General features: G+C 46.4%; 1 protein-coding gene across 1 annotated transcript in view; it reads right to left on the bottom strand.

Moving 5' to 3' along the window:
* Positions 1 to 24484, bottom strand: part of RXRG (retinoid X receptor gamma) — a 28402-nt gene extending 3918 nt beyond the window's left edge. Inside the window, exons 1-11 of the mRNA XM_089904150.1 lie at positions 24458 to 24484; positions 24005 to 24079; positions 23892 to 23907; positions 23524 to 23771; positions 15024 to 15168; positions 12813 to 12992; positions 6855 to 7015; positions 6609 to 6738; positions 5177 to 5309; positions 3908 to 3999; positions 2536 to 2641 (exon numbers count right to left, since the gene is read on the bottom strand). Of these exons, the coding sequence (XP_089760276.1) occupies positions 2536 to 2641; positions 3908 to 3999; positions 5177 to 5309; positions 6609 to 6738; positions 6855 to 7015; positions 12813 to 12992; positions 15024 to 15168; positions 23524 to 23771; positions 23892 to 23907; positions 24005 to 24079; positions 24458 to 24484 (1313 nt within the window). The remainder of the gene's footprint in view (positions 1 to 2535; positions 2642 to 3907; positions 4000 to 5176; positions 5310 to 6608; positions 6739 to 6854; positions 7016 to 12812; positions 12993 to 15023; positions 15169 to 23523; positions 23772 to 23891; positions 23908 to 24004; positions 24080 to 24457) is intronic.
* Between the last annotated feature and the right edge of the window lie 2340 nt (positions 24485 to 26824).

Genomic DNA, 26824 nt, shown 5'->3' with positions numbered 1-26824 from the left:
CTCTGCCTAGTGCCTGGGGGCCGCCCAGGCCCCCGGCTGTCCCCTTCCTGAGAAAACAGGCAAGTTCCAAAGTTTTTAAAGTGTTATTCATTAGAAACAGTCTAAATGTCAACCTCAGAACGATGACTAGATACATTAGGATACACCCATCCTGTGAAATATTACAAACTCATTGAAAATAAGAATTTTGTACTTTTCAATATCTGATAAAATGCCTAAAATAGCTAATGGAGCAAAATAATAGGCCAAACCATATGATTTCAGATCTGTAAATATACATTTCTATGTATACATACATTGATACACAAAGCTGCTAGAAAGAAATATACCTCCCAAATTTACAATCAGTTTATATCACCCTATTTATTTAAAAACATTTTCCTTATTTCCTACCAAAGCATGCTTGTCTTTTATAATAAGATAGAAAAAAGTTCTGGGTTTTTTTTTGCGGTACACGGGCCTCTCAGTGTTGTGGCCTCTCCCGTTGCGGAGCACAGGCTCCAGACACGCAGGCTCCGGACGCGCAGGCTCAGCGGCCATGGCTCACGGGCCCAACCGCTCCGCGGCATGGGGGATCTTCCCGGACCAGGGCACGAACCCGTGTCCCCTGCATCGGCAAGCAGACTCTCAACCACTGCACCACCAGGGAAGCCCTAGGAGTTTTGTTTTTTAAAGAGGTAAACAGCACTACCTAGAGCCAAGTCCAGGAAAAGGATGAATACGAGCCTTCCTACTCCTAATGCCCTGCACACGATATGTGCACACAGACACACACACAAACACACACACACACAAACATGAGTAATGCTGCCTTACAGCTGGGAGATTCAGTGGATGTCATCCAGCACAGGGCTTTCAGTCAGCTCTCACTGGCCAGAAGCTGAGCTGATGCTGGCAGCCAGGCCCTGCTGGTTGGGTAGGGCTCTTTCAACCTCACCCACTTCAGATGTAGGAGAGACTGCCAGGTGCCTATCAAAATCCATTCTTCCCTTCTTCCTTGGCATCCAGCTGCACACATTCTCCAGTCTCCTTCTTGGCTAGCTGGTCCATGTGACCAAGTTTTAGCCAATGGAAGTGAGTAAAGGGAGGGGGTACCCTTTCCAGATCAATGTGTTGCCCATATAGCCTCACCTCTGTGCTCCCTCTCCTCTTTCCCTTCCACCATCAGCATACAAAACACAATGAGAGGGCTCCCCTGGTGGCACAGTGGTTGAGAGTCCGCCTGCCAATGCAGGGGTTCGTGCCCCAGTCTGGGAAGATCCCACATGCCACGGAGCGGCTGGGCCCGTGAGCCATGGCCGCTGAGCCTGCGCGTCCAGAGCCTGTGCTCCGCAGCGGGAGAGGCCACAGCAGTGAGAGGTCCGCGTACCGCAAAAAAAAAAACAACACAATGAGACTCGGCGACATGGTGGAACCCCAGGAAGGAAGGAGCCTGGGCCCCTGAGTGAAGGTGTGGAAGAAAGTCACCGCGCTAGACTGATTACCCATCCAGGACTGATTTGTGAGGAAGAAATAAACTTGTGTTCAACTATTGACATTTGGGAAGTCTGTTGTCACAGCTTAGTCTCCATAACACACAAGGCCTGAACATTTATTGTATCAACTGGCTGGACCCCACTCACACAGATGCATTCATTGCCTGTGATAAAAAATGAGCTCAGCCTCTTCTGGACAACTGAGAGATAGTGGCTTATGATCCAGGAAAAATGGGCTAATGGAAATTAGACTCCACAGAGGAATAAAAGTCATCAGTGAGAACTGGGAGCATAGGTAATTAATCCTAAAAACAAACTCATGCCTTTAAAGAAGTTTTTTTCAAGTTTCATTTTCCATTTTCTGTGAGGTTTGAGGATCATATTCTCTCTTTTTAACTAGAGTTAGTAGAGGAGGAAAACTTTTATTCAGCTGTACTTGGGGGAAACATTTGGGAAAAGGATTTTTTTAACCACTCAGGAATACTGGTAGATGGCCTCAGAGATCCTCTGACCGAGGTCTTCCTTTTCAGACAAGAAGCCCAGACCCAGGACCTCGCCAGAGGCTACAGATGGCACACTCGGGGCCAGCGGTCACCTCTCCTGGCTACCAAATCCTGTACCTTTTACCGCAGGGGGGCTTCCATGAGGGCAAAGCAGAAAGCAATGCAGTCACACTGAAAAGCACAAGCTCTTCGAAATCAGACAAACTTGGGTTCACAACCTGCCCCACCATGCACCAGCTCTGTGACCCTGGGCAAGGTTCCTTTCTGAGCCTTGGGGCCTCTTTAGAAATTGGAGCTAAGGATTCCCACCATCGTTCGTTCACTGGGGTGTTCATTCAACATTTAAAGATGAATACTAATTGTTAGGCTCTGATGCCAAAGTGGTGAACAGTGGGTGAACAAGACGGACGAGACCTCCGGTTTCATGGAGCCAGTGTCTGAGTAGCTTTGAGACGGTTGTGAAAAAATCTAGACAGTGCCTGCTGCATGTCGCCATTCATTAATGGCAGATCAGAAGAGTTGCTGCAGTTGTTACCATTCTTCCAGGACTCCCTCACCTGCCTGGTTGTTCCGGGTACTTCTGCTTGGTGTAGGCCTCGAGGGTGGCATAAACCTTCTCTCGCAGAGTCTCCACTTCAGAGGGGTTGGACAGACCCTTGGCATCTGAAAAAGACAGCTGATTCAACCTCTCCTTACACACCTCTGCGGGACACCCTTCTACAGAGTCTGTCCCCATTCACACAGGCCACCTCCCGCAGAGTTACGAGAGACACGCTGGATGGGGGACATTGTGAAATACACAAAGCCAGCCCTTTGTGCCCTCACACCTCCTTCCTGTGCCCAATCTACCCGATAAACTCTTGGAGCAAAGGTACGCACGGCTGACTCCAAGGAGGAGAGTTTTCTTTTATCCGGGCCATTCTAGAAATACTACCTTCACACATTTATTGAGTGCTTACTACGTGCTAAGCATGGACTGAGTAAAGAGATGGGGTACAAAAACCGGACAGACCCACATCCTGCATCGATTAACAGACCACCTAGTTCAGGAGATGAAGCATGTGCGTCAATTACTATGTAATTCTGAATACTCATCTTTCTTGACCCACAGCAGCATCTGACGAAGCTGATCACTTCCTCCTTCTTGAAATGCTTTTCCTCCCTGGGCCCCCCAGGACACTACTCTTTGGTTCTTCCCTGTCTCACTCACTGCCCCCTCTCAGGCTTCTTTGCTGGCTCTTCCTTTTCTCTGCAACCTCTAAATATCACCATGCCCCAGGGCTTAGCCCTCAGCCCTCTGCTCTGCAATGCCTCTAATTTACTCTCGGTCTCAGAGCCTTGCATGCCAGGTCTAGGCTGATAGCTCTCAAATGTACATCTCTGGTCCTGCCTCTTCTCTGCACTCCAGACTCACATAAACAATTGCTTCCGGGAGAGCCACTCTTGGACGTTTACTATCCATTTCAGATTCTCACGTCCAAAGTCCTGATTCCTAGCCACCCACCCTTTGAACCGCCATTTCAGTAAATGAAATCTCTGTTTTTCCGAGTGTTCAAGAAAACAAAATGAAAAATTCTAAGAATTATATTTAATACCTCTCTTTCTTTCACACCCTATCAGCAAATCCCATTGGCTCTGTCTAAAAATATATGTAGAACCTGACCACATTTTACCGCCTTCTTTGCTACTACCCTAGCCCTCTGGCATCTCTCGTCCTCCCCACTTGCCCCCAAACATGCACACTCCACGCCCATTTGAGACCCTTTTCAAGATGGCTCGAGGAGCAGAGGCCATGAAGAGTTGACTCCTTGTCCTCCCCAGGATAGGTCTCCTGGCCCTCCCTTATCTGTCTCTGCTGAGCTAGAAGACTAGAGAACATCAGAGCACTGGGGGCCGACCATGGAGGAGAGCTAAGCACGACGCACTCACCTGGGTTAAATAGCACGATGGCTCGTAGGCACCCCAGCTCCGACTTATCCATCTGCATGTCTTTCATTTTGGAGACGAGCTCAGTCAGAACTCTGTTCACAGGAAACAATGGCAGGTGATGAGAAAATCATGAATACCAGGCCAAGGGCTGATAAAATGAATGCAACCAATATTTATTGTGTACCCACCCCATTTTCCAGTAGATGTGCCAGGTACTAGGGGCACAGAGATGAATAAGATACAGTCCCTGATCTCAAAGAGCTCACAGTTTAATTAAAGAAACAGACACAGAAGCAATCCGTAGCAGCAACACAAAGCCAATAACTGGCATGATCAAAGTCCCAGGGAACACCGAGGATGAGACAGTGAACACAGAGAGGGAGCTGGAAAGGCAGCCTAGAGGATTTGGGGATTGGCAGAAATGCAACGGGCAAAGCAGGGTGAGGGCATCGCATGTCTGGAAGAACACTGCAAAGGACGGCGTTCTGTGACAGGGCAGAAATTTCTAGACACCATCAAGAGGGCTGAGTCAACGGAAGGCCATGATAGTCTCCATGTGGAACATGTTGTGGGAAGAGGCAGGGAAGGAGTAGGGACATCTTAGATGGACATGCGCATGGCCCTGGAAGACCATTTATGGTGGGGATCGGAAGGGACCACAGGGCCGTGGCATTGGACAGAGAGACTATTTTCAATCTTACCCTTCCTTTCCCAGTTCTCCGTCCTTTCACCCGCCCATTCATCTCTCATCTCTTTAAATCACCTGGCTTAATTTTCCTTTAGAACCATTTAGGGCACAGAACCCCAGACTGAGGCTGTTGCTCTTATAGCAGGATTCCCCCAGAGAACCTGGTGCAGAGGCCAGCAAAAACCTCAGCTCATCTTTCCCAGATTCCTAAAGTCAGATCCTAAACCCTAATTCCCATCCAGGCCCCCTTGGATAAGCAGTTCAAACTCCCTACTCCCACCTTACTAGGTAATGTCAACAATACAGTCTCTTCCCTGGAAACCTTTAGGGATAATAGGGTCTTTCATCTGCCAGCAACTCTGTTGGCCTCTGACTGACCCCATCTCCTCGGATAACCGTTTCTTTTAATCCCTTTCTCATTCCCCAGGTTTATGTTTTCATGTGCTGAATGGTCTCTGCTTCCAGCCAGTACAGCTGATTGGGCTGTCCATCCTACATCCCAGCACTACCCACAGGTACACACACACACATGCACACATGTGTACACACACACACAAGCGCCGGAAGCAGAATAGAGCCACCTGTCAAAGATGGAGCCAACTCCAGCACTGTGGGCACTGCTCCGGTGGACGTGTAAACCCGTGGCCAGAAGGATGCCATCCTGCACAGAAACCGAGCGGTGGGAAAAGGAGGCGATCAGCAATTCATTCCACCCTGCAAGAATAAGAAGGAGGCCTTGAGGGAAACCTGACCACACTCTGGCTTCATTGATAATCACCCAAGGCATGTATTATTATCCTTTGGAATAAAAGCAGAACCAGAAATCCAGGGAGGTCAAAAACTAGTTCCAGGCGACACCACTAATTAGTGAGGGAACAAAGGGTAAGACTGGGGTCCCCTGACTCGTGGGTCTGCTCCTCCCCCACAGTCTCCCCAATGCAGCCCAGAATGGCAGCTTGAGGGCAAGGACTCTTTTTTTCCCTCCAGTCCATCAACAAATATGGATTGAACACTTAACGGGTAACGGTCACTGTGCTAGCTGCCATGGTAGATAAAGCGTGTATACCCTGCAGTGTCTGCCCCCAGGACCTGACAAGCTGGTTTTACTTCTTAGGCGTTGTTTAGTAGCACCCAGCACGGCATGTAGCTTTCCATCGACACTCAGGGATGGCTCATTATCTAATAGGGATGAAATAAGTGGACTGGCTCCCCAGGCTCAGCGAGTCTTCATGAAATGTCCCTGCTGGCTCCATGACAAAGGGGAGATTTGGCATATGTCAACTGCACAGTGTCCCAGAAATGGGAGGCTAGAGAGATGATAGCATGTAGAATCTTAAAATAGGAAGGGACCCTGGAATCTTTCTAGTAAAAGCCTGAGCAAAAATCTTTGGCTTCCCCTATTTCACCTGTGAAATGGGAATATCTCTATTTTCCAATTTCATAATAGTAATGAGGCACAGCTTCAGATTGTCTTGAATAACAATTGCTTAACTGTCTTTGAAAATTAAATGCAAATTATAAAGGCTGAATAAAATTTGCATGGAAAAAGAGCCTTTCTTGGTCACTAAAAGGATTCTAGGAAGCAGTTTAAGAGAACCAATGGACAGAAAAATCTCATTAAATAGAAAATTCTCACCTTCTTGTAAACCTGCCTTGTTTTTTTAATTACGTGTGTGTTTAAAAGTTATTTTTCTCTGATAATAAAATGCATGTAGAAACTAATAAAAATTTCATTAAGTATAAAAGAGAAAATTTAAATATTAAAAAAAAGAAAAAGAGTCTTACTCCTCCATTAACAGTGCTTCATTTGAAAATGAAAGTTTTGGGGGAGGGCCATCCAAATTTCAGAGCTTACCAATAATATAAAAAAGAACAACCTCGGATAGGGTTATCCTGTCTCGGCAAGGTGCACAGCTTGGATGGGTTACAGCTCCATCAGGTCACTTGTTTTAGGATCCCAAGGGTAATTTCAAAATGGCACCCCAAGAAGAAAGGAGCCCTGGTATCCCTTACCTGCCCGGAGCAGAATGACCTGGTCCTCCAAGGTGAGGTCAGAGAAGTGGGGAATACGCTTGGCCCATTCAACGAGAGTAAAGAGCTGCTTGTCAGCAGCATGGCATATGTTGGTGACAGGGTCATTTGTCTAAAAAAGGAACAAAGTACTCTGAACGGACAGGTTCTAGGACTCAAACATACTCCTTCCCCATCTCCAGCCCCCTCCAAGAAATGGGAGATGGATGGAGATCTAAGACCACCTACCGAATTCTCCACGTTCATGTCACCGTAGGATTCTGTCTTTGGTTCAACAGCAAGCTCAGCCTCCAGGATCCTCTCCACGGGCATATCTTCATGGCCACTACTGGCACATTCTGCCTCACTCTCTACCCGCTCCCGGCTTCTCTGCCTTTCTTCTTGCACAGCTGGCAGGGACAAGGACGTGCAGACGTTACCACATGCCCAGGACAACTGTGGGAAGGTTAATTACACCCCTAAGCCTCATTTTCCTCCTCTGTAAAATGGGCACCATGGTGGCAATGAATCAGAGATGCTGCCACGTTAACAGATGAAACCAAGAAAGCAGAGCTGAGCTGTTTTCTTATGCCTGTGCCAAACTATGGGTTTTTTCAGTCCATAGTCTTTCCAGTTCATTATGATGACCACTCTAAATGTGCCTTTTAAGCTTTAATAACCTCCAATTCTGCCCTTTCTTTTAATGAACCACTGTCTCCTTGCATGCTGTCTCCCCTATCCTTCCTCCACCTGCTACCTCTAATAAACCGGGAGCATGCAATAGTTAAGTAACAAGCACGTTACTCTAAAAATTCCCTCTGTCAGATCCTGTGCATCATTCTTGGCATTCACGTCCCATTAGGTCTGCCCCTAGTGCACCGGCCTGAACACAGCATCACCTGATCTGACCTGTCAGGGAAGATCTTCAGGGAGCCATGTGGGTATTTAGTAAGCGAAAGGGTGGAATAATGTCCCCTAGATGACATTTCAGAATCAGCAGCCGATTTGGGGGGTGGGGAAGGGTACACAGGCAAAGGTGGAGGCTAGCATTTTCTCAGATTCCCCAAGTTTAGGGTTTTCATCAAAGAACCCTCTGGGTCTGTACATTAGAATGTCAGGCAGACCCCTTTCCCAATTCTGTGCTCTTCACTGGGAGAACAGTCTCTATGGGGTTAGTTTCCAACCTCTCGAAAGCTTCAGTTTCCATCTTCTTATTCCCAGTAGCAATAAGCAGAATTCAATATTGGCACACATTTTCTAAATCCCAAGAATCGAGAAAATTATACTCTACGCAGTGGCCAAGAGGGACCTCAGTGACAGCTATTCCATGAGCAACTTCTACGTCTCATCTCCTCTCCTTTCCCCCCCTTTGTCCACTTTCCAAGGCACCTCCTACTCTCTGAGCCACAAGGCTGCGCAATGAACTGGGACTGGATGCTGGACATCTAGTTTGTCACGCAAGTGATATTATTGATCTCTCAAAGTAGGTCAGAGAAGGGTCTGACAGCACAAATATGGCTGATACATCACTGTCTCTAATAGAGACACACCAAGAAACCTCAAGATGAGAATGATATTCAGGGGTTGAGAGGGAGGGAGGGTAGGAAGGAAGGAGTAAAGGAAGAAAGGAAAGGGAGATTAAAGTAGGAGAGTAAGAAAAAGAAGAAATGGACGAGAAAAAGAGCAGAGAGGACAAAATACGAGAAGAGCAAAAATCATGTACCTTGGAGCCAAAGAAATCTTTTTCAAAATGGGCCCGACCGCTTCCTAGATAGTAACGTCGGACATGGTACTCAGCTTACAAAGCCTCAGTTTCCTTATATGTACAGTGGGGATTATAGTACTTACCTGAGATTGTTTTATGAAGATTAAACAAAACAATTATTTTAAAGTTTTTTGAAAAGTAGCATTTCCCCTCCCCTTGGCCTCTCTTTACGCTCTCGGGCTCTGCTCTGGTCCTCTCTCTATCCCTGCTCTTGACCTCTTCCTCCCTCTCCCTGTTTCTCTTTTCCCCTCATCCTTTCTTTCTGTCCATTCTGTTAGCCTTCATTCACTGACAACATACAGAAACTCTCATATGTGTTTTTATCATCAGTTGGATTTGCTGGTTAAAGTTGAATGCTTCTTGTATTAATTTTTTTAAAGGTAGGTTAATGGGCATCTATTTGTCTTGATTTGAAAAGATGGGGGAAAGCAAACCAAGTTCCTCTTGTGGCCCTCAATTGATTTCTTCTACAGATTTGTAGCACTCAAGGAAAATAACCTTCACGCTCCAAAGAAAATAACCTTGGCTTCAGGGAATTAGATTCTAATTCCAATTTTGCAATTCACTGAGTGATCCTTTGCTATTCAGTTCTCCTTTTTGTGACATAAATCTTACTGTCATCAGTGAGGAGTCATGTATCTGTTGTTGAAGCAAATCTTCTATGGCGCATTTTGAGCTACTGCTACTCAGTACATCAGGGTACGTTGAGGGGTCAGTGGGACCTAAAAGAGGATTTTCCATTAGTCCAACATACATTTTTGTGATGTATTAAAATAGCCAAAATGTATGGAGCCCTTTCTCTGTGTCAGAACTATGCTCAACACTTTTCAGAATTAACCCCCACAAGAACCCTCTGAAATGCTATGAACCACAGAGAAGTTAGGTAACCTGCCTGAGGTCACAGAGCTAGGATGTGGTGAAGCCAGCATGTAGACCCAGGCTGGCTGCCTCCTGAGCTTACCCCTGACTCCAAGGCTCTGGGCTGGTTGGATTAATAGACCCACAGGAATGTCAAGCGCTGACCACAAATTGCCTCAAAAATAATCCATTCTCTTACTACCCAAAGCACATTATATGACCCCAAATTATGGAAATAGACTTCCCCAGAACCCCTGAGGATCGTTTGGTGGCCTGGAAGTCAGAGGGTCCCAGTCCTACACCCACTCTGCCATTAGCTTGCCATGTAAGCTTAGGCAAGACCCCTAGCCTCTCAGAACCTCTGCTTCTTCTTTCAGGAAATGAATGTGTTACATCAGACAATGGCAAATGTCCACTCCAGCTTCGCCATTATGTACCCTGGCTTTAGGCAGGTGAATTCTGAGCCCACCCCAATTTCATCTCTCTCTGTCTGTCCAACTCTCTAGGAATGTAAATTCCATAGTATCACTCAGTTACCTGTTCCAGGATCTTATTAGTCTTGTCCTCAAGAAAGTGCCTGAACTGAGCCCCAAATTCTGTAAATGAAGGCCAGAAATGATAGTGGCGAAGGAAAGGCTGTCCAGTAACTTTTTAAGAGTGACCCTCGATATAGTGAGGTGAGGAACTGATTCGCTTTTTGCCTTCTCTTTGTCAGGGCGAATAGTATCAATTCCTTTAGCAATTTCTCAGAGAGCCCCTTTCCCCTTCCTAATCTTTATTTCTCAGCTTTTCATCATTCCTGTTGCTCCACATTATTTGTTTTTTTTAATGCAAGAACCAAAACTGGACCCTACTTGCTATGAAAGAATCATAAATAATACTAGGTTTAAAAGAAGCACTGCCCAGGCTCTTACAATCCACATGTCCCTGTTTGACTTAAAATAAAGAACCACGCTTCCCACCATTTGCTCTGTGAACCACTCTGACCCTAATTGAGCCAGAAATATTCAGGTTGAGTTTTTTTGTTTGTGTGTTTGTTTTTTTGCGGTACGCAGGCCTCTCACTGTTGTGGCCTCTCCCGTTGCGGAGCACATGCTCCGGATGTGCAGGCTCAGTGGCCATGGCTCACGGGCCCAGCCGCTCTGCGGCATGTGGGATCCTCCCGGACCGGGGCATGAACCCGTGTCCCCTGCATCGGCAGGCGGACTCTCAACCACTGCGCCACCAGGGAAGCCCTCAGGTTGAGTTTTGAGAGTCAGAATTAGACTGTGAGGCAGGAGAATCGAGTATAAGTGATTTGCAATCTGCAGCAATTATGCTCTATGCTGATGAGAGACACACTTTGGGGGCATTAATTTTATGTTTTGACTATCACAGTGGTGGAAGCTACAAAGAGTATCAATTCTATCCCAGTGAAGAGGAGACAGCCTCCACCAGCTGATTTTTCACATCACATGCTCCAGTCTAGAAAATTGTTGACCCCTCTACAGCAAGTATGACACAAGCATGAAGTAATCACTCAAGTCATACTTGATGAATGAATGACTGAGTGAATGAATCATTTTTAGAAGCTCCTGCATTGCTAAAACTTATGATTCCGATATTTAGTTTAAATCATTCATCCATTCTCTCAACAATTTTTTCTTAAATGTCTACTATGTGCTAGTCACTGGTGATATAAGCCGTGGGGGGACAAAAGGCAGGAAAAATATCCCTGCGTTCTTGGAGACAGACAGCAAACAAAAGTTTAAAGTACGTTAGATAGCGGTAAGTGCTGTGGGAAAGAGACTGGGAAGTATGAGGGTGTTTGGGGCAATCTGAGACAGTGTAGTCAGGCAAAGCTTTATCAAGAAGTTGACAATCAGGTAAAGGTACGAAGGAGGAGAAGTGAGTCATGCAGGTACCTGGGAAGAGGGCAGTCCAAGCAGACAGAACAGTAAGTGCAAAGGCCCTAAAGTGGGAGCACCCCTGATGGCCCAGCAAATACACTAGGAAGGCTGGAGCAGAGAGACATGGGGCAGCCAGACTATGTATGACCTTGAAGTCATGACCAGAATTTTGCCTTTTTTTTCTGAGTAAGAAGGGAAGGCATCAGAGGGTTTTGGTGAAGGAAAGGCTTCACCTGACCCACTTGTTCAAAGCCTTACTCAGGTTGCTTTGATAAGGAGAGACCGAAGGAAGATAAAGACGGAAGCAGAGAAACTTCTTAGGAGGCTGTTTGTATTATTACAAAAAAGAGTTGTGGCTTGGTGATAACAGTAAAAATAGTGAGACATGGAAAGATTCTGAACATCTTTTGAGAAAGAGAGATTTCCTCACCCATTGAATGTGGTGCATGAAAGAAAAAGAGGTGTCCAATGGCTTTTGGTCTGAGCAACTGAAAAATGGCTATTTCCTAAAATGGGGAGGACCGTGTGATGAACAGGTTAGGAGGACAGATTTGGGGGTCTGTCAATTTGAGATTCTGACCTGGGAGTAAGCGGTCCTAGTCTCTGTTCATCACCTACCTTGGGGACCTTGGAAAACTCACTCCATCAGTCCAAGCCTGTTTCCTTGGCTGTAGAATGGTTAGGGTTATTAAGTTATTCTCAAGGGCCACCTCCATCTCAAACATGCTAGGAATATCATTTTTTTTCCTTCTTGGTAGCATTCTCTCTTAGAAGAGGCTCAAACGTTTTCTTCATTGGTCCTTTCAGTCAGCCTCCCCCCTCCTCACAGAAAAGAAGTTCTTCCAGAATAAGAAGTCACCTGGGAGTGACTAAACGCCTTGTTCCCATTTCCTAGAGAGAGAGGCAGGACCTCCTTACTCTGAAATCTATTAAGATTCACCATTTACACCCTGTGCTTGCTTGAGTTTACCAGCTAATTAACTGCCCAATTCAGGTTATTTGTATTACTTAACAGAAAGACTTTTTGATCTGTACATAAACAGAAAGCGCTTTCAGATTTTTTTTTCTACAACAGCCCAGCTAACCCACACTGTAAGGCTGAAAGATGTAACATCTAAAAACGCAGGTTGATGATCTCTCTGAATGCAAAGGCAAAGTCTGATTATTGGTAACGCCAATAATCCCCAAAGACTTTGGAATACACCAATCTCAGAGGATTTGTAGCAGACCAAGGTTATAAAAGCCCAGAGAGATTAATCAAGCCAGCAGGCTTCCCCAGAGTGAGGATTAGAGGGGAGAAGTCAGCTCTGCCCAGAAGGTCAGACCGATGTCCCATTACAGGGCAGCACACAGCGACCCCGAGACCCCAGTTCTGATGCTGTCTGGCTATTGCAAGAGCAAGGGAGAGGGTCCAGTTTGGACCATCATCTGAGGTCCAGGAGAGGATAGGTGAACATGGAGGAGGAAGATGCTCTTGCTATCTTTGTTCGGGGGTACACACTTACCAGGGCAGGAAGCATTCAACTGAAATACTCGAGAAATCATGGTACCCAGAGTCATTTCCCCCCTCAGCTTCAAACTTCTTCCACACAGTCCAGCCTAGCAGGACTCTTTCCTACGTCCTGCACTTGTTTCCATTATTTATACGCAAACTGCTCTGCCCCGAGTGGAGGGAGGGGTAGTGGGGAACCTCACCTTCCCTCTTCATGCCCATGACAAGGCACTTCTGATAGCGACAGTACTGGCAGCGGTTGCGCTGACGCTTGTCAATGAGGCAGTCTTTATTATCCCGACACGTGTAGATGAGGTCTTTCCTTATGGTTCTCTTGAAGAACCCTTTGCAGCCTTCACAACTGTACACACCGTAGTGCTTTCCTGGTCACAAGAAAACGACATTCCGTAAGTTATTCTTGTGTTTATTTGGGTCTTTCATGCAAAAGAACCCCTTGGCTCTCGCCTAGGGAAACTGGCACATCACCTAGGCAATGGGACAGAAAGCAAAGCAGGGAATGCAGGCTTGATGACAGGAACCAAACCAAGGCAGAGTAAATATGCCCTTCCTCGTGTCTACCCTCTGGAAGCGACTCTCTGGAATCACCAATTCCAGAGAGCATTATTAGAAAAGTCCTGACCTAAGATTTTGCTTACGTTTATTGAGTAGGGCAACTCTTATGTTTAGTTAAGCAAAATGTTCTGCCTTCATTTAAGACATCAGTATACATAAGAAATAAAAATATTTATGCTTGTTACGTGTTATCTAGCAGGAAAAGAACCTCAGCTTCACACATATTTCCCCATAATTGAAGCCCAAGGACTTAGGAATCTCACTTAAAGGTATTATCCTCTATCATAAACTATGAACAAGAACCTGAGTTATAAATTTTTTATATACTACTGCCTATTGGAGGAATAAACTGGCTATGATCTTTATGGCATAATATGACATATAATCTTGAGATGTGACATAAAGATCTGATGGAAGGTAGTTTTGCTTGATCCAGAATAATCTGTTACATGTTTCATTGCCCTTATTACCTGTTCCACGCATCCAGTTTTCCAGGACTCCAGCCAGAGATGGCTAATTTGGTCAGGAGAGCCACCATAACCATGCCCACATAGGCATCAAGAATCAATCACCATACTCTTTCTAAGTAGAAGTCTTCCCAATACTACACACCATGCAGCTATGCTCAATGGACTGGAATTGTGGGACTTGAAAAATATAACGAAACAGATCATTCAAAACATATTTATGTCTGATTCTTGAGTATGACGTGTGATACTGTTTAGTTATAGACCTGACATGACGTTCTAATTTGGTTGTATTTACGTTTAGTCTTCAGTTGACTATACTAATTTCCTGAACTCCATAAATACAGGCTTTTATCTTGGGCTCAAAGAACCTAATGCTCTCAGCTCTGAAGTATTTTTCTTTAAGAAATATGGGACCAATTTGTCATTCCCGTGGTTCTTCCATATACGAGAGAACTGCCCAACTTTCAATGAAACCATAGCAGAAAAAACTCTCTATCAGGGTGGCTGGAATTAAGTTGCTATGGCAATGGTCAAGTCTGCGTGATTTGGAAACAACTTTTTGAGAACAAGCAAACATCAGCTGTGTAGCTAAGTTCCAGGCACCTGGAACTTTCAGTGGAGTCACATTTTGCAGGGACTTTGGTGACAATAAAAAGATGAGAAAATATTGTCAGCCGTCATAGACAACTGTAGAAAAGAATCTTCCTCATTCATCAAATCAGAGATTCAAATGTCATCAAAATTGTTGAGATGGGGAGTGGGGAGGCAGGAATGATGGAGAGGCAGGGAAACAAGTCAGGAAAGAAATAATTTGGGCAAAAATGGAAGAGGATCAAAGAAGATAAAATCAGTGAAAATACACTTATTTCCACCTATGGAAACATGTTAAAAACCTAGAATGTTGTAGAAGGAAATTCGCTAAAATATCAAAGGGTTTATTTTGTTAGGAACACTATAGATAACTCTTTGTTTTCACTGGTACTTTTCTGATTCTCCCACATTTCCTATGTTGGGATATTATTTTTAGAATTATAAAAAAATATTTTTTTTTAAATTAAAGAGACTGTAGCTTGAGATACTTGCTCATTACAATAGCTTCTCTATCCCAGATACACATGCAACACAGTAACTCCAGGGAAGGGCTTCTGAAATGTTTTCTATAAATCTAATCTTACCACATGAAATTATGCTTTAAATTCATTAAGGCTGTGGTGACAGAAATTTACAGCCTGGGCCCCAAGCTGGACCATCCTCAAAGACCCTTTTTCTCTCGTTGGGTACAAAGGAGCCAAGTGGGCAATGGAAGAGGTGTCTTCTCTGGTATCCCCATTGCATGGGGCACTTGGGAGGAGTGTCTGCTTCTGTACATACCTGAGGATCTGTCCCCACAGATGGCACAGATGTGTTTAACCAGAGATCCAGGGCTAGTGGATGGGTAGTTCATGTTTCCAATGCCAGGAAGCCCTGGTAAGGGTTTGATGTCCTCTGAAATGCTGACACTGTTGACCACATTTAGCTGCAAGAGAAAAAAATACAATAAAACACAGAGCTAGGGTAAACCCAATCCCTGAGGCAGAAAGCAATAAGGCCATCCTTGAGGGAAAAAAAGTGGGTTCTATTTCAAGAAGTAGTTTCCAAGTACAGAGTATCTAAAATTGCCTATGAGGGATGTGAATTTAAGGGAGAAAAAGAGTAGCATAGAGGAACGAAGTCATTTTTAAATGCCAAAACCTAAACCAAAAATCACAACACATCTACATCAGAGCTCTCAGCTTTTACTCATTTTACTCATGTTTTATTTGAACTAGAAATCCACGCTGAACAGCAATACTTAGGACAAGTCCTCTGTGTATTTTTAAATTTTTTATTAACTACATCCTGCCTATTCAGCAGTACTCCAAGGGGAGCTATGGCCCTCAGGCAAAAGACTTAGACTAGGACAGAACCAAGGAAAATATGCAAATCTATCCGTTTAGTGAATCAACAGTCATTCACAAGCACTCACCATGTCAGGCACTGTGCCAGGCTCTGGGATACAAAGGTAAATAAAATGCATACTCTTAAGACGTTCACAGTAACATGGAAGAGACGATACGTGTAGTGGTCATCTCAACAAGCCTACCGAGGATGGTAAGCGAAATGCCCAAATCATTGCAATAGCACCAAAAATTAGGTTAAAAGTCCCGGATCATGTTTTTGAACTTGTCTCTAAGGAACAAATATCTTCCCATGAAAATATAAAATCTTTAGAGCCAGAGACCATCTGCCTTGTCTTCTGGGTGCCTGACGTGAACCCAGCATGTGGTAGGGAGTTGGTAGAACTGAATGGCTGAATAAACGAACGTGTGTGTATCCCTTTCTTCACCCCTTATCACAAGTTAACATTAACTCCTCACCGCCACCCTCTCCTTGCCTCCCGGTGCTCTTAGGGAGATGACTGAGAAGCTGCCTCTACGTGTCTTGTATTCATCAAAGAAAAGTTAAATAAACACAAGCCGGTCATCCAATCAGCAGTGTTTCTGTACCCATGGGCACAGGTCAACGTTCTAGGCACTGTGAAGGGAGATATGAAACGGAGGTCTGTGTGTCATTCCTCAAAAATGATGAAAATCTCACTGAGGAGTCGGAACGTGCCCCCAAACAAAGAACACTTCCAAGTAAGTTCAAACAAAGGTGGTGCTGAGTAAGTGTGGGTTAAGTGCCCGGTAGAGGCACCTGGTGAATATCTGGGGCTTTAAGGGAAGGTCCACTGACTTCTGCATGGTCTATGTGACTTTTGCCTAACTGAAGTGACTGTAATTCCCAAACTGAACCAAAGGTAGGATTTTCTTCTCTATTCAAGGCCTTTGGGACAGAAGGAATGATCAATAAAACCTAAAATACAACAGAGGGCTTCCCTGGTGGCACAGTGGTTGAGAGTCCGCCGATTCAGGGGACACAGGTTCATGCCCCGGTCCGGGAAGATCCCACATGCCACGAAGCGGCTGGGCCCGTGAGCCATGGCCGCTGAGCCTGTGCGTCCGGAGCCTGTGCTCCACAACGGGAGAGGCCACAACAGTGAGAGGCCCACGTACCGAAAAAAAAAAAAAAAGAAAATACAACAGAGCCTGAGTTAGGTTCCTTCTAAATCTACTAGCTTTTCAATTCACTAAGCAAATATTTATTGAGCATAGGAGGTGGGCAAAGGCTCTGGGTTAAATGCTGCAAGGGATGCAAAAAAGAAAAGACAGCTTTCAGGGCCTTGCTTTGAAATCAAAGTCACCAGGAATTTTTTAAAATTCATTCATATGAGGGATGAAAACACGTCCATGGTGGGAGAATTCTCCCTCCTCTTCCTCTTTTTCTTCCCCCCTCCCCCTGCTCCCTCCTTTTTATACAAGGCTAAGGCAAGACATCTAGGTCTTATATTCAGTATTTTGTTTTGTTTTGGTGTAATACAGTGGTACTCAACCCCAGATGTACACCTGGGAGCTTTGGAAAAAATTAATTCCAGAGCCCCACATGCAAAAGTGGCCTGAGGGCCAGTATGGGCTAGGAATTTTGAATGCCTCAAGGAAATAGTTATTAGCACTTAGTTCCACCCCATGAAAGAGATGAATCCCCCCAAAAGAGCCCTCTAGCTAACCATGACTTTGTCTGCAAATCCTCAGATGGATAAGGAAGGTCATGGGAATAAGGAGGAGGACACCGTCACCTCGGGCTCAGGAGACCTTCACCCACCTTCCTCTCCCACTCCCATCTCCAACAGGACCATACCCACCACCTCCAGCCCACAACAATCACAGAGCAGTAATTATTGTTCTTGCTACTGTAGGTGCTACCGTCCAAGGAAAGTTTGCTCAACGCTAATTAGCTATTTTAACCCTTACGACAACCCTATGAGGTTTTCCTATTTTTCAGATGAGGAAATTGAGCTGTAAAGTGGTTGATTCTTAAGTTCATTCAGAAATCCTGGGATACAAAAAGGAAGAAGACACAGGCACTAACCCAAGAAACTGACCATCCCTGAGATTAAAAGCTGGTTGGGATAATTTAAGAAAGCAAGTGAGATTAGGGAAGATGTCCTGAAGGAAGGAGCATTTGAGCTGGGACTTGACAGCTTTAAAAAACGGGGAGCACAGGGAGATCAGCTTGGTGCTTTGTGACCACCTATCGGGGTGGGATGGGGAGGGAGGGAGGGAGAGGCAAGAGGGAGGGGATATGGGGATATATGTATACGTATAGCTGATTCACTTTGTTATAAAGCAGAAACTAACACACCATTGTAAAGCAATTACACTCCAATAAAGATGTTAAAAAAGTTAAAAAACGGGTAGGATTTGGATGGGCCAGTGATGGACAAAAAGTTTTGACAACAAAGGCCTGAAGGGAAGCCCAGGTATTTGTGTCCGGTGGATGGATGGGAGACAAGGCTGGAAGGTGGGCTGTACTTGATTGCCCGGCTAAGGAGAGTGGATCTAATCTGAGAGGCAATGAGGAGCCATGAGGTTTCCAGCAGAGAAAAAAGGTCCTCAAAGTATGAGGCAGCAGCATGGGGAAAGACTGAAGGAGAGAGACACCAAGCCTATTGCCCCTGCCCAGGTACCATGTTAGGTGCCTTCCCAGATCTAACAGGTTGGAGCTGGAACCCCGGGCTCCTGGATCTCAGGTCATCATTCCTCCTTCCCCACATTGTTTGTCTTGTGTGGCAGGAGCTCCCCAGACCGCCCCTGCCCTGACTGCTTCCTGCCCCACCTCATTGGCAATGAGCACCCAGAGGAACCAACTTGCTTCTGGCCACTCTCTCCTGGAAGCCTCTCTCCGATACCCCTCCTCTTCCTGAGTTGGGCTGGCATTAGGAGGCAGTGGCTGAGACAGGTGGGTTGATGCCCTCGTCTCCATCAGCCTCTTTGCTGTCTTGGGGTTTGTGTGGGATCAGAGCAATGGTAGATGAGATCGAAGGTGGCCCCCAGAGCTCAAACCCATTAGCTGCATGGTCCCCAGTGCTGCGGCCCCAGCTGTCTTGTTCCATTAGAAGCAGCTCTGCTGAAGTGAGCACTTTAGAGCCGGGATGTACCAGGAGGCCGGCTGCTCCTGAGAGAAACACACTTGGCTGGCCTGTCTTCCATTTGCAGTCCTCTCAGCCAAGGACTGAATGCATCCTAGATGCCCTGGAGCCATCACAGAACATTGGGAGCCACATTTCTGAGCGGCTTTCAGCCCAAATTATTCCACTCAAGGCAGATACGTGGCCAGACAAGCAGGCTGCAGGCAGGCGCACCTCTTCCAATGAGTGGTCTCCTTAGAGTGGCCTTTCTTTAACCGAGTGAGGGTCTTTGTCAAAAAAAGTACAGAGCCTGGACCTGCCACTTCCTTGCTGTGTGATCTTGACTGGGTGACTTCATTTAGAGAAGCTGTTTCCTCATCCACAGGCGACAGCAGTGGGTTTTGAGCTCAGAGAGTGTGTATGGCAGGGGGTGGCGAGGTTGAGTAAGAAGCCCTCACATCTCCCACCTCTAGTTCACCAGACCTGTTTTTATTTGACATGTAATGGCTTCCAAACATACTTTCACTTGAAGGAAAGACTTTATGGCTTTTTAAAAAATCATTAAACAGATGATCTTTAAGGTCTGTTCTAGCTCTAACATTTGCAATTCTTATTATCAAAGTATTCTCTGTAAAAATGCAAGCATCTGAAAGGATAATAATTTGGTTATCAAGCACTACCTGGGCAGGAATTATCAGGGACAGAACCCAGGTCAGGCAGCTGGGTCAGGAGAGGAGAAAGAGACGGGAGCCTTCCAAAGGTAGGGCCTGCTTCGGGGTCGAGCCAACAGATATCACACTTACAAAAATGCAGCATTAAACACACACACACACTCAGAAAAATGTGATCTAGATCATTCTGTCTGAAAGCTGCATAAATATCTTCTCAATTATATATTTGGTGTTTTGGGAAATTGTTCACTCCACTTAGATACTCCCCAGGGAAGGGACTGAGTCTTAAACATTTTTTAGATCTCCAGTGCTTAGTGCAATGAATGATTGTTGAAATGAACTTCTCTAGAACCTTTCAACAACAAAGTACACACACCTGAACCAATGATCACACAGTTACATAATATATATCACCTAGGTGTATGATATAGCACCTAGGTATAATAATATTAATAATACCACCTTATTGCCATAGAGTATCATAAGTGCTTAAGCAGTGATTTTTCAAATCCACGTCTCCTTTGATATTCATAAAAAATCCCTGTAGGGTAATCAGGGCAAAATGTGTTACCCCACAATAGAGGAAAGGGAACTGAGATAAATATAAGTTAAAGTGGTTTGCAACAGTTTACCCCGTCCCTGCCTCCAGAGTATCAGTTCATTTCTCTTTATTCCTCAAGACTGAAAATCCAACAAGAGTAAAAAAAAAAGAAGCTCAAATACCGGGAAGACAGAGCACAGAACGAGACACCCCCCCTGCTGCCCCCACACTGAGCGCTTCCCTTCACCCTCAAATTGCACTTACCCTAGACCCAGGTCACACAAGGCGCATGTTTCCCGGACAAGTCCCACTCAGCCTCAATCCTGGGCAAGAAAGGCAGGATGCATAGGAATCATCTATCCAGAGTGTCCAGAGTCCAGCTCACCGTGGCTAACACTAAGAGCACTAGATATCATGTGTTATCTAGTTAATTGGGCAAAGTGTCACTGCCGTGTGGCTCCAGAACCCAAGCCCCAACGCTGCTCAGCTTCACCAGTGCTGGCAAGCTTAATATAGCTCCCAAAGCCAAACTTGGCCTTGGCCTCTGCACACAGCCCAGTTGGCCAGGACCAAAGCTTTCAGCTGACCTTTCAACCCCAATCCCTCTGTACAGACATATGGTCCAGGAATAGCGGCCCTGCCACTCACATGGCTGTGAAGCTGAATTTATTGGCCAGGTTTGGCTTAATTAGACTGGAGTGTGGTGGCTAAAAGCAGGCTTGGAGGGCCGGTGCCCTGCCCCTTCCCTACCCACAAGTCCTGACGCTGGTCATTACCTCACCCTGTCTTATTTCTTCCTGATACAATGATTGCCATTTGAAACTACCTGGTTTATTCATTTCGTTTTTGTCTGTCTTGCCTGCTACAGAGTAATTGCCATGAAAGTACAGGCTTATTTAGTGCTTTGCCCCAGAACCTAGGACGGTATCAAATAGTGCCTGATACGGAGTAGATCCTGCTAAATAGTTATTTGAATGAATGTGAATGTCCTTTGCAAAATTTCATTTTCGTCCCAGAACTTCCACCTCTCTTTCTGTCTCTAACCTATTGACTTTGACCTGCCTTCCTGGCATCTGTTCACGTGAATGAAAATGAATAAACCAGTCTCTTCAAGTGCCACATTCTAAAGGGTATGGTATCACCAGCTCTGCCGATGACAGTGGGTGAGGGTGGCATAGAGCCATGTCCCTCCCCACCACTGTCTGGTCCCCACTCATCCGAGTGGTTGACATCTGGAACACACAACTGGAAGTTCACAGGGCCCTTTTCTATGCTCCCTTCGGTTCTGCCCCTACACCTTCGACAGCACGTACAACGTTGCAATTTATCTGCGTGATGTGGCACATCCCCCACAAGACTCCTTGGGAGCACCGATTATTCATCTTTTAATCCTTGGCAGCCAACAGGAAGATCCTGGGGTCACTGGTTAAGTCAGAATACACCACAGCAGTGGGCAAACGCAGCATCATAAAGATTGAGTGGGGATGTGGAGATTTGGGGCGTAACCCTGGCTCTGCTGTGACTGGTGGTGTGAGGTTGGACACATCACCTGAGCCCACTGAGCCTATGTGGGCTGAAGGACTTAGAACTAGTGGTTCTCAGCTGGGCAGGGGTGGGGCAGTTAGAATCCTCTGCGGGAGTTTTACAACCCACACAAGGGCCAAAATACGGGATAAGGGAGAAATGTGTACTCTGAAAAAGATCCTACAGGTGAGAGCCATTAGATTACAAATTGGGGTTCAAAGGGCTGGCCAAATGGGACCCACAGAAGTACTCTGCTTGGCCCGTGGAGTACTTAAAGTCTTTGAATTTGAACAGCTTCAGGGTATGAGGGCAGCTTTGTACAGACCGCACCAGGCTCATTCACCTACCTGTGTTACCTGCCTGGCCCCTGGCTCCTGCAATCCCTACACTAGATGATCGCTAAGGTCTTCTCCAGATTCTCTAATCCATAGATGAAAAAATTACTGAAGTCCTTACTGGCTGTAAAATTCTATGACTCCACATGGCTTTGCTTTCAGACTCTGAGCACATGAAATGTCTTGGAAGGGACTCTAGGGATAGTCTCTGAAGTTCTCTTTGTAGCAGTAAGAAATGCTAACACAGTGGGAGTCCTGCCTCTTCTTAGAACTATAAATTCAAAGGAGGCTACAGGACCTACTAATTCTGCTGCTAGATGTCTTGAGGGACCCTGGCCCAATAGTGAGATACCAGAATAGGGAGAGAGGAGAGTCTGGTAGATAAGATCATTGTTCCTAATTCTTCATATCCTTTGCATTGTGTCTTTGTAGTTCCTCCCAATGAAACAGGCACAAACTATTCCCCTGTCCCACCAATGTTGGAGTTGGTCACACAATTTTCTTAGGCCAATGGGATATTAATGGACATGATGTGAGCAGAGAATTCACTGTATTTTCCTGATTTGGTTTAGACTTTCGCATTCCTGGGAGATACCTTGAGAAAAGCATGCCCCAAGAAGTTGCTGCTTCTTTAGTCTGGGACATGAGGAGCTGACCTGCACGCAGGCTGCAGCCTAGCCCAGCTCACCCACCATCTGAAACAGAGCCTTCCTAGCCAACACATAAACTTGTGAGTAAGAAAAAAATGTGTGTTTTTGTAAACCGTGGCAATATGGGGATTGTTTGTCATGCAGCATCATTACAGCAATAGCTGACCACTACAAGAAGGAAAGGTTGATAATCTCAGTGTGACATTGCTAGAAGGAAGTACACAGCATCTGGCCATCCTGTAGCTTCCTCAGAGCAACAATGTAGTATCTACCATGGATATACATCCTTGCCTCTGTTGTAGCAAAAGGCACTAGGAATTAAAGTGAGGGTTGTATTTTTTCCCCCGAGTCTCCATAATCTTTACCTCTATCTCAGAGATAGCATGTAGGTAACACAGTCTGCCTTGCTCTAGATTTATCCGTGTGCCACATCTGCCTATTTGCCCTCTCAACTGTAAGCTCCTGGAGAGCAAAGACCACATCCTGATCATTTCGGTATCCCCTATAGCAGGGGTCCTCATCCGGTGGGGCCCCAGACTGGTACCAGTCCACTGCCTGTTAGGAACCTGGCCGCACAGCAGGAGGTGAGCCGTGGGCGAGTGAGTAAAGCTTCATCTGCCGCTCCCCACTGCTCGCATTACCGCTGAACCATCCCCCCGTTCCCCACCCCTCCCACCCCCCGATCCGTGTAAAAATTGTCTTCCACGAAACCTGTCCCTAGTGCCAAAAAGGTTGGGGACTGCTGCCCTATAGCATGTCATAGAGCACTGGGCACTTCACTGACTCAAAAAATACCCAGTATTGAGAAGAATCAAGGGGGTCCACCCCATGGAAGACAAACAGGCCTGAGAGACACTGAAATCACAGCCAGGGCTGAACCGTTGAAACCACAGGGGTGGCTCCCTTTCAGCCACAGTTTTCTGGACCATGAGGCATCATCAGTTCTCTGGGGCTGCTCTGCCTGAGGGCACACTCAATGAAGGCCCTGCAGGAGAGAAGTCTGCAGAGACAACCCAATCCCTTTGCAAGCACGCACTAAGCACCTGCCGAGTGCTGCCTCTGTGCCAGGATGAAACTATTTAGGATGTCTAGAAAGACGTTGGAGAGGACAGACAGACACCTACCTGAGAGCTGGGCGGGGCAACCAAATTGATTCCTGGAGGGGCTGCAAGAGCTCCTGAGGGTGGGCCCATGGCAGAAGTGATGACTCGATATGGAGAGCCCAGGGCATTGAGGGGGGTCCCCACTGCACTCAGAGTCCGTGGGGCACTCACTGGGGTGTCAGTGTAGCTGGGGTGGCTGTCCATGGGCTTCCCTGTGGACAAGGCTGCCGACGGGCTCATGGACGTGGAGCCAGAGTGGCTGGGGGAACCTGTAAGGAGAAGATCAAAGGTGATGAGAAGCTAGGGAAACACAGGGATGGCACACTAGGACAGAGCCCCCTCCTTTTATTTCCTATATACTTCCCCTCCTTCCAGCCACACCTGCACACCTGTGAACTCCCGCAGCTGGTAGAATAAAGGCAAGCAAAGAGCAGAGAGGGGAAAGGGCCTGCTGAAATACTCATTGATGTGCCAGTCCTCTGGTGCACCACATGACATTCACCTTGAATTGTGTCAGATCAACAGCCAGGGCCACAGGGGCATAGCCCACATGTCCCCAGGCCTGGGTGACTGTGACCTGAGCCAGCCAGACAGGGAAGGTGAGTCAATACCAAACCCCCAGTTGGGGGATGGAGTGAGCAGGTGTCCAGGCTGCTCCAGAATTCCCTGCCTCATTCCTATTGCTCTGAGAACTGGGGCAGGGCTGAACCTATAAAGTCGGGAGAAATTCATTCATTCATATGTAATGAACATCTATTAAGGTGCAGGAACTACATCAGGTGCTAGGGATTCAGAACCGAAGGGAACACAGTTCCTGCTGTCGGAAACACAATCCATAATGACCATGGGGAAGGTAGAGGCTCTTATCATGCCCTTGACTGCCAGTAGCTTTTGCAGCTTTATGTCCATAAGGTTCCTGTCCTGCCAGTCTCTTGGAAGGTTAATCACTGCTCACGGAAGAAGACTCAGGATGCTTGGGCATGGCTCAATGGCCACAGAGGCCCAGGAAGCGCAGCCAGCCCTGCCCAGAGTGTTTCTGCCTCCGGGGATAGGGAGCTGCGGCCACAAGTGTCTATGAAATGGGCTCTGGGCAGATGGCACCTGGTACCATTTTCCCCAGATAAGTTGAGCCCAAGTTTAGCTGCAACTCAAGATGAAAGAAAAGAAGGGTGCCCCACTGCCATCTCAGGAGCTTGGCATGGAACATTCTCTCCAGAAGAGAGGAGCTGTGAGCCTGAGCATCTGCAACAGCAGAGGAGAGATTGGGAAAATAACAGAGAAGCCCACCCTAAATCACAGTGCCACTGCCCTGTGTGGCTGGCATTGCAAGAACAGATTCAAAGAAACCATGTGTTAGGCCCCACCACGGCACCCATGCTGTCCTCGTGGATGGGACATGAGAGGATTAAGGGGAGAGGTGGTCAGTAAGCATGGTTTGCTGGAGAAACCATCCAATTCTCTCCCCTTCCTACTGGAGCCCAACTCCATGCCAGGCAGATAGGATGCTGAAGGGAGTAAGTCACGTGCCTGACCTTAGGTGGTTCACTGTTGGTTCAAGGAATATCTCTTGAGTGCCTTCTACATGCGGAGAAGGCACTGCATGTCTTAAGCCTTTCGGAGACCTCAGTAGCACTGAGCGTAGTATTAGGAACAGAATTTAGGGAGGGAGGTGCTCTCTTCACATTCTGGAGGGAAGCGTGGAGCATCAGAGGTATAACTGCAGCTATTCTTAATCATAAATGTCCCACTAGAAAAATGTCAACCTGGAGTTGCCCTTGGAGCATTTGCTAACTTAGTTAAGGTCTACTTATGGAGAGAACAGTCACTCCCATGTCTGAGGAGTCTGTGCCCTTCTAGTGATTCTACCTAGGAGTTTCAGTCTACCAGGTGTCTTGTCTCATAAACAGATGAATCCCAATCATGATCTTTTACGTACCACAACTGAGGTGAACCAAATGCTCTGGGTCCACAGAGTAGTGGTAAAGGGGTTTAAATGAACAAGTGAGACACTTCTTATGTGTCCTGAATAGGCAATTTCCATACATTAACTCATTTTATCCTGATAATAGGCCTATGAGTATCATCTCAGCCTTTTTTTTTTGCGGTATGCGGTCCTCTCACTGTTGGGGCCTCTCCCGTTGCGGAGCACAGGCTCCGGACGCGCAGGCTCAGCGGCCATGGCTCACGGGCCCAGCCTCTCCGCGGCATGTGGGATCCTCCCAGACTGTGGCACGGACCCGTGTCCCCTGCATCGGCAGGCGGACTCTCAACCACTGCGCCACCAGGGAAGCCCCTCATCTCAACCTTTTACAGGTGAGACCACTTAGGCTCAGTCTCACCCCCCATGCTGCTCCCAGTTCTGGGATGACTTACCCCCACCTCCTTTGTCTAGCAAGTTCTGATTCATCTTTCAAGGTCTAACTCAAGTATCACCTCCTACAGGAAGTCTTCCCTGGTATTCCTACTCTGGTTTAATGCCCTTTTCTGTCTTGTAAGTAACAGCTTGTGTATTTCCTTGTATTTTCCACTAAATTGAGAGGGGAAAAAAGTGTCTGTTTATGTATCCTCACCACTAGCACTGTACCGGTATTAGCCGGGAAGTAAGCGGCAGAGCCTGGATTCAAACTGTCAATCTGAAGCCCGTGCTCTCTCCTGTGTGCTCTGTCAAGGATAGCAGAGATGATTCAGAGAGCCATCATATCACAAAGTACAAGGTAACTCAATTATGAAATGATCTCATGCTGAAAGTTCATCTGAAGAAGAGAGAAGGGGGCACCTTCCAAGAACTCAAGACAGAAAAAACAAAAATCTTCCCAGACGGTCACTGATTAGAAAGAACAATTTTAGACTCTTCTGAGGCGCTGGAAGTCTATGACATTTAAAGAGGCCAATGTACACCTTGAGCCTGTTACTAAGATAACATGTGACAGGTGAGTTAGGAGCCAGCCCGACTTGATGGGCAAGGAGCCGTGAACTCGGCAGGGATGACAGCTGTCCTTCCCCACAGCCAAGCCATCTGAGGGAAACCGACTTTCCCTTCCAGCGTCGACTTTCCAAAAATGGACCAAAGGGCCCTGCATATTCTGTTTTAATTGGATCTCAGAAACTATGCCTTTCATTTCTATATCCCCAAGGTAAAGCCCAGTGCCTTACACCAGGCTCAGAGCTATGGGACAGACAGGAACAAGATTTTCTTTCACACATTCATCAACCTGAGACTTCCCAAGGTGTGGAAACTGCAACACCAGTGGTAAGGGACATTTTAGGTCGTATTTTAAGCGGTATGTAGGCAAACCTTTTGAAAATATTAATAGTTTTATAT

The sequence above is a fragment of the Delphinapterus leucas genome, chromosome 1 (assembly GCF_059928025.1).
Source record: "Delphinapterus leucas isolate spDelLeu-1000000601 "Yukka" chromosome 1, BTC_Dleu_Yukka2, whole genome shotgun sequence".
In the NCBI taxonomy this organism is placed as follows: Eukaryota; Metazoa; Chordata; class Mammalia; order Artiodactyla; family Monodontidae; genus Delphinapterus; species Delphinapterus leucas.
This window is presented reverse-complemented; position numbering and strand designations above follow the sequence as displayed.